The sequence below is a fragment of the Pelodiscus sinensis genome, chromosome 30, assembly GCF_052426305.1.
Source record: "Pelodiscus sinensis isolate ZL-2025 chromosome 30, ASM5242630v1, whole genome shotgun sequence".
Lineage (NCBI taxonomy): Eukaryota > Metazoa > Chordata > Testudines > Trionychidae > Pelodiscus > Pelodiscus sinensis.
The window spans coordinates 1,985,770-1,993,843 of NC_143081.1; the positions used below are offsets into that span (position 1 = coordinate 1,985,770).

The window sequence follows — 8,074 nt, forward strand, 5'->3', positions numbered from 1 at the left end:
ATGGGAGCTGAGGAAACGTTGTTCAAGGCCAGCCATAAAGATGTGATCCCATTGCAGATCCAGGCAAGTGCTCTTGGCTGGATCGCTGACTTGCCCCCATTTGGAAATGAGTTTGGGTGAGAACAAAGTCCCTCCCCTTAGAAACCAGGTGTGCAGGCGCCATTGGTGAAATTGTCTCTGGCAGCTAATAATCCCTCCTCCTGTGGGATGTTGAGGTAAAGAGCTTCTCCCTCTATAGTGGGCAGGCTGGTGTGCTCAGGAAGGTTCCTGATGCTCTGTGATTCCCTCAGGAAGTCGGTGGTGGCTGAAAAGTAGCACAGAGTCTGAGGAGAGAGGGGATGTAACTGGATAATCCTGCTTTAAGGAGGCTGATTCCTGATATGAGGGGATATCCAGGATTCCCAGGTTCTCGGCTCTTGGGTAGCAGATGGAACACTCCTGTCTGGGGATGTTTGTAGAGATTTGGTTACAAGTTGTAGCAGGGAGTTTCATGAGCAGAAGAGGCTGTTTCTTTTGGTGTCTGCGGTGGGATCAGAGGACAGCGGGCTGTGGTCTGTGGTGTGGGGGAGTTTTCTGGCAGCCTCCTGCTCGTAAGTTGTTGAAATCTTGGTGGAATTCTTCAAGAGTCTCTTCAAAGTTTATAGCAGGAGTTGATCAGCCGGGGTGTTTAATTAGGGGCAGGAGTGTAACATTTGTCAGTGTCACAGCAACATCCACTCTGAAGCCAGAATGGACAAGTGTTTGTCTGCTCTGACCCCCACAGAGTGCAGGCCACAGCCCTGAACTGACCCAGATCTTTCAGTGCTCTTTGGAAAATGGACACGGAGGGTGCCAGGACAGAGGCAGCCTGGCCTGATGGTCAGAGCAGCGCCAGACCTGGGAGAAAGAGCAGGGTGGGACAGGGATTGGCTGGGTGGGGAAGACACAGGCTGGAATGATGGGACAGGGACAGACTGGGATCATTTCCTGGCTTCAGCAGCCTGTCCCCACCGGTCATGTGACCCAAGTGCTGGGTGTCCCTTCGGGCCTGACCCCCCAGGATCACTGAGGGGCTGGTTTGTTCTCTGCTTTGGAGGTGAAGGGGGAACATCAGAGACCCTGGTTCCCTCCCGGCCCTGCCCCCCCAAGGGTCCTTAGCTCCTCACGCTGGGTCCCCGGTCACCTGCACAGGGCTCAGTGCATCCACCCTGGCACCCTGCAATGGTGCAGCTGCCGAACTTTGGCAGGGCCCAGAGCTGTGCAGAGGGGCAGGACAGCAAGGGGCAAAGGGGGGGAGGGCTGGGAGAAGCTCTGGGTGGGATTGGCTGGTGGGGTTACTGTTTACATGAGTGGGGTGCTGGCTTTAAAGAGTTTTCTCCTTCCTCCTTCCCCCCTTCCAGCCAAGCTGTCTGCCCCCCAACTCACTGTGAGCTCACAACACCGCGTCTTCTTAAGTGGGGAATCTGTGACCCTGACATGCTCAGCTCCCCGCACTGCCACCGTGTCCAGGATCCGGTTCTTCAGGGATGGAAAGGAAATTGACTCCAGCAAGCTCCAGTGGTATCAGTCCAATGCCATATCTCTTCAGCTGTCCAGTGTGTCAGACTCACATGCCGGAGCGTACAGCTGTGATTACTTGATGACAGAATCTGGGCGAAACATCTCATCAGAGAGGAGCCAAAAAATCCACATCACAGTGACTGGTGAGACCCCCTGTTCCCTGCTGTTAGCTGGCTGCATGGCCGGGTCTCTTTCCATGCACAGATCGACACTGCCCAGTAACTTTGCTCCAGACAGGGTCACCATGGGGTCAGTTTTACCCCTGTCTCTGCTCAGCATCAATGTCTGGGTCCTAGTGCACCTGGTTCTGTGGGGTTACGGGGAAGGGGAGCTGGCAGGGAGACGGGGATGGGAGGGTCCCAGACAAGCAAGAGAAGCAGCTTCAGTTTCTAACAGGAGTTGCTGATCTGGGATGTCTAATTGGAACCCGGATTTGGGGCCAGGCCTGTAACATGCGTCAGTGTCACAGAAACATCGACTCTGAGGCCAGAGGGGCCGAGTGATCGTCTGCTCTGACCCCACCGAGCGCAGGGACCAGCCCTGAGTGAGCCCTGCCTGGCACAGGGCAGATCCTTTAGAAACACTCCCAGGGCTGGTGGGAAACTGCCAGTGATGGCGCAGCCCTGTGCCCTGTTCTGGATGCTGGGCTGTGGAATGGAGGCAGCCTGGCCTGATGGTGAGAGCTGGGCCAGACGTGGGAACAAGGGAGGACGAGGCAGGTGCAGGCTGTGGGGAGGGGCAGAAACAGATTGGATGCCGATGTCAGGAGCCAGGGACAGAGCAGGGCCCCTCGTAGCAGCAGAACGTCACAGCGGCTCAGCCGGGCCATTTCCTGGCTTCAGCAGTGTGTCCCCACCAGTCATGTGACCCAGGTGTTGGGCAAGGCGGGAGCATCAGAGACCCTGGTTCCTCCCAGCCCTGCCTCCCAGCCCTGCCCCCCCAAGGACCCTCAGCTCCTCACGCTGGGTCCCTGCTCACCTGTACAGGGCTCAATGCATCCAGCCTCCAATGGTGCAGCTGCTGAGCGTTGGCAGGGCCCAGAGCTGTGCAGAGGGGCTGCGCTGCAAGGGATAAAGGGGGGTCTGGAAGAAGCTCTGGACAGGACTGGCTGAGGGGTGGGGAGGTTTCCTTTGGGGCACTGCTTCTACAGAGCTCTCACATTCCTCCCTCCTCCCTTCCAGTCCAGCCTAAACTCACTCTGAGCTCACCCTACCCAGTCCTCCTATGGGGGGAATATGTGACCCTGACGTGCTCAGCTCCCATCGGAGAGGAGCCGAGCCATCCACATACCAGTGACTGGTGAGACCCTGTATCGCTTGCTGTTAGCTGGGGTGTGGCGGGAGGTGTCTGCTCCATGCAGAGGGTGGTACAGCCCATTCACTCGGCTCCACACAGAGTCTCACCCCCCTCTTTGGTCAGTGTCAGTCTTTGGTCTCTGGAGCACCCGGCAGTTTGGGGGTGCAGGGAAAGGGGAGCTGGGGATAGAGCGGGGATACCAGCAAGTAACAGTAGTGGATTCAGTTTATAGTGGGACTTGTTCAGCTGGGGTGTTTCATTATGTCAGATTTCAGGTCAGGTCTGTGACATTTGTCAGTGACACGGAAACGTCCGTTCTGGGGCCAGAAGGGGCGACCGATCCCCAGGGTTCCTGCCAGGCTGAATGGCAGGGCGGCCACGCAGCTGCTTAATGCGCCCTGCCCGATGGCTCTGGGCTGCCGCGCATGGAGCTGCCTGGCTGGGGGAGGGGCACCTCTCCCCAGCCGTAGCAGCTCCCTGCGGGGGGTGGAGGAATGTGCCTCCCCCAGCCTGTCAGTAGGGAAGAGGAGGGGAAGGAAGGAGTGGATGGGAGGGGTCTGAGGGGATGGGTGAGTCATTTAGGGACATCCCATCTCCAAGGATCCGGGTTTTGGTGGATGAACACGGGAGCAAGAGCCTGTGCATAAGCCTCGCACATGACATTTGTGTGATGATATTCAAAATGTGCAGAGTTGTGAATGGCTGAAGGCAAGGAAGAGAAGGGTTCTTCAACAGAATTTTTGTAGCATTTGTAGTTATCTGATAACTCCAATCCTAACGACTTTTTTAGAATATCGTGTTACCAATTAATACAGGGTCAACTGTTAAATCTGGGTCCCGTGTATTGGTTTGGCCTTTCGCTGACTTGGATTCCAGTCACGGGGTTTCCATGAATTATCAAATTTGTTTGGAGAAGAGCAGTGGCCTCGAGGCCAGTTTTTGCCGTCTGGTATTGTTCTGGCTCATAGGAGTCGTCACGACTGGTCCCCACTCTGGCACTGCAAATGCAGAAAGTGGAGGGCTGCGAGACCCCTTACAAATACCCTGCCTCTAAGGGCATCTGCTGAACAGCTCCCAGAGATCGCAGAGTCCCTGGCCGTGGGAGGTCGCTGCCTCCAGGAACTGAGAAAAGATTCCCTTTCTTCTGCAACCCAGGCAGGAATCACTTAGCAACTTCTCCCAGAGGGTACCCCAAGTGCTGCTACCATGAGAGAGCTTGAAAACACAAACTGCCATCTGTGGTAGCTGTGCTCTTGGTCTTAGACACACACACACAGACCTCCTGTACCTGCCAGGACACAGGAATCAGATCATGCCCTTAGAAAAGGAGATTTTATTCACAAAACGAAGAGATCTGCTTGGCAAAGTCAGGGATTTGGTCTCCAGAGAGGTCCCTGGTGCCAGGGCAGTGCCCGACTCCTGCTCATAGCTGAGACAGGGACCCCTCCATCCCTCCTCCCTGGTGCACCCTGGCCAGCCCAGCCAGTGGACCACACACAGCGGTGTCTGTAGGCACAGCCACAGCGATGCTAGTGGGCTGTAGCGCCATTCAGCCAATGGTGCCGGAATCCAAGCTGCTGTGCTCTGGGGGTTGGGGGCGCCCAGCCAGCAGGAACATTGGAAACCTTAGAGAGGTTTAATGACACAGACCCCTAATCTCCCCCCTCTCTGGTGAGGGGCCGGCCCTGCTGTGAGGCCCTCAGGAGTCCTGGGGCTCCCAGGTGATCAGAATGCACTGCTGGGGGGACTGAACGGCGCAGCCCCCAGGCACTGCTGGGGGGAAGGGTGTGGCCCCCTAAGGGGGGAAGCTCTCAGCTCTGGACACTGCAGAGGGGAAGGGGGATGGAGAGATCACAGCCCTGTAGTGCAGCAGACAAGAGTAACAGATGCTAAGGATGGAGCCCGGCTGCTGCTTCCAGGATATTGTCCAGACGAGGGCTCAGTTTTTAACTCCCCTGCCACCTCCAAGCAGGTCACCTCAGTGAGCAGCACGTACATGGCAGGTGTAAGGGTGATGGTCTCCGGGGCAGCCCCCTGACATCCCAGGCATCAGGCGCACAAGCCCCCCCCACTGCTGTCTGAGTGGCCCTGGGCATGAGCTGCCCCCCAGGTTCCCAGCAGGGGAGGCTGCTCCCACTGGGTCCCACAGGGAGATCTCTGCTGCTCAGGGGTTGCCTGGCCCAGTGGGGATGTGGTTCCTGGGCATGGAGCTGGGGCTGGCTGGGGTCTGTGCCCAGGATCCCTCCCTGCTCTGCCCTCCCCTCCCCTGGCTCCTCCTTTACCTCTGTCACCAGCTTCCCATGTAAGAACTGTCACCTCCTTGTCTTTTCCAGAACCCCTCCCAACCCCCCAGCTCACCGTGTCCCCGTCGCAGCCTGTCTACATTGCTGGGGAAACCGTGACCCTGACGTGCTCAGCTTCCGGGTCACCCACGCTCTCTGGGATCCGGTTCTACACGGACAGAGGGGAAATCCAGTCTAAGGAATTCCCCTCATCTACCAACAGTCACACCGAGTCCCTGCCACTGTCGAATGTATCTGCTGTCAGTGCCGGGCAGTACAGCTGTGAGTCCTGGAAGACAGTGTCTGGCCGAGAGATCAAATCCAAGAAGATCCAACCCAGATCCATCAGGGTGACAGGTGAGTCCCTCGGTCCCCTGCTCTTTGCTGGCCCTTGCTGGGGTGTCTCTGCTCCATGCCTGGGGGGAGATACAGCCCAGCACTCAGCTCTGCACAGGGCCAGCCAGGGCTACTGGGTCAGATCCAGCCCCCAGCTCCGGTCAGTGTCACTCCCTGGGTCTTTGGCTTTGGGATTGGGAGTGGGGGGGCATTGATGTTACTTTCCTTCTAGGGACCCCCAGCCCTCAAATATTTGTAAACTTGAGGACCTTTAATTAAATAATTCCCCATCTCTGGTCAGTGTCAGGCCCTCGTCTCTGATATGCCGGGGGTTGGGTGTGGGGAGCACTGGTCACTAAGGGCAGGGAGAGCTGCCCAACTGCCCAGTAAATTTGTCAGTACAGGACACAACAGTGCGGTAACTTGACAAGGAATCCTGCTTTACGTCCATGGCCTTTTCACCTCATAACTATGGTCTGATGCCCCCTGACTCCTTCGCAGAGCCAGTACATCAGGATCCCCACAGCCCATTGATAGGGGAGGGAGAAATTCTACCCTAGTGTTTATGGCACCACCAATTACAAGTCTTACTCTGAAACCATGGATCTGGTCTCCAGTGTGGTCCTGGTTCCAAGGGCTCACAGCTGAGACAGAGACCCCCCCTATCCCTACCCTGCTGTGCCCTGGGCAGCCCAGCTGAGCCAGCGGATCCCACACATAGAGGCCCAGCCCCTCCGGGGTAACATGTGGGCACAGGGCAGGGTGGGGCTCAGAGGGGTGCAGGGTGTTTCTCCCAGAGACCTCTCCATCCCGCTCTTGTTCCTGAGATGACTTTGATCTGGTATCATTGCCCCTTCCCCTTCCAGGGCCTGGCAGAGCTCTGGGTATGCTTGTGTCCCTGGTGTACACACCCGTCCAGCTGGGAGAGCCAAGCAGGGAAGAAGCAGCCTGGGTCTCTCAGCCTGGGGCAGGCAGCTCTGGGCAGGGAGACTGGAGAAGTTTGTGTGAGGGAGTCAGGGACTTGGCTGGCAGATCAGTACCAGTGACGCAGCCGCCAGCCAAGCCTACTCCTGCCAGTACTGGAGAGAGGACCGTGGGAGTAAGATCCCATCAGAAAAGAGCCCCTCTGTCCCAGTGTCAGTGATGGGTGAGACCCTGTTCCCAACATGTGGGGATGAGCACGGGGGCCATGCTCCATCCCTACCTAGCAGGAATCGTTGAGCCTGTCGAGCTAGGACAGTGTTTTGCCATCAGTGCACTTCCTTCCTGAAGTAATTTGGCAAACCCTTTCTAGTCCCACCTGAGGACCACCGGATAGGGTGCCTTTGGGGCCACTCCAATTAGCCAGTGAGCCCCACACTTCCTGTCTTCCAAACACACCCAGGCTGTGAGATAGGACCGTATGTCCCCGTGAATGCACAACATCTGTAGTGGGGGTCTCTGTTGGTCAAACTCGGCCACCACCCCAGTCCACACAGAGGTTTGGCTGCAGCTCGAATCCACCAAGGCAGTGGTGGGGGTTCCATTCACCTCGGGAACCAGTATCTTGGCTTCATCCCATATCCGTGCCCTTTGACCAGCCATGGTTACAATTCTGAGGGCCGTCTCCTTTGCAACCACCCCATCTCCAGGGCCCTTGGCGGTATAATCGTTAACAACTACACAAGGGATACCCCTCTGTGAAAGACCAGGCCGTGTCTGGACACAGCTGAGGGCGTCCGCTCAGGGCGAATTGCTCAAATCCGGGGCTTCTTACAGCCCCCAGACTGGAGACCTCTCCAAACAGGCCATGCACCAGTCCCACAGAGCGCTTCAGCAGCCTGCCTGAAGCCTCACGAGCAAAACCCCTCTTACATCCCAGCAATATCCCTGACCCAGATGGTCCTGGGCCTCATATACAGATGAGGGGTCCTAGCACCCAATCCCACCTTCCCCGAACAAGTTCTGTCCAGTTCCAAGAAACCAGCCACAGATCCCTGGTCAATTTACCCTCTGGACCTTACCCACAAATCACGCTGAACCAATCCTTTAGAATCTACCATCTAAAGGTTTATTACTATGAGAAAGAAAAGCCTGAGAGTGAAGTTGCTAAAGTATCCTACATTACATGCATCGAATCTCCCAGTTCTCGATGAAGGCTCTAGCAGAGATGTTACAGCTGCTGGCTTAAAAGCCCTTGCTGCACATCCTAGGTCAGGATGGGTCCACAGGTCTTCCCAGCTCGTGATCCCCTGCGAGGCTGCATCTAGGGTCAGGAGCAGAACGGAGTCCAACATGGAGTCCCCCACATGGCCTATTTATCCCTCCTTCCTGGTTTCTTCCAGGCTGGCTAGAGTCACATGGCCAGTAGCCAGGTGTGTCTTTGGCCTTCAGAGGCCCATTGTCCCCTGGAGCTTTGCTCATTAGCATGTCCATAGACAAACATTCTTAGCCCATTACTCAAGCCCATTCAGAGAGAGTCCAGTCTCCATACAGATTACAGACCCCTAACTCCACACACAGACATTACACAGATGTATGAAGATCAGATACATAATCAGAAGAAAGTAGCTTTTGTTTGACCCCTCACATGGCCCCCTTTGTATCAATTTTGGGGCGAACACCCCCCCATGGGTTCAGTA

General features: G+C 56.4%; 1 protein-coding gene across 1 annotated transcript in view; it reads left to right on the plus strand.

Moving 5' to 3' along the window:
- The window catches only part of LOC149520988 (uncharacterized), a 15,344-nt gene continuing 7,270 nt past the window's right edge, over positions 1 to 8,074 (plus strand). The window contains exons 1-2 of the mRNA XM_089774166.1: positions 1 to 116; positions 4,957 to 5,474. Coding sequence (XP_089630292.1) covers positions 1 to 116; positions 4,957 to 5,474 — 634 coding nt within the window. The remainder of the gene's footprint in view (positions 117 to 4,956; positions 5,475 to 8,074) is intronic.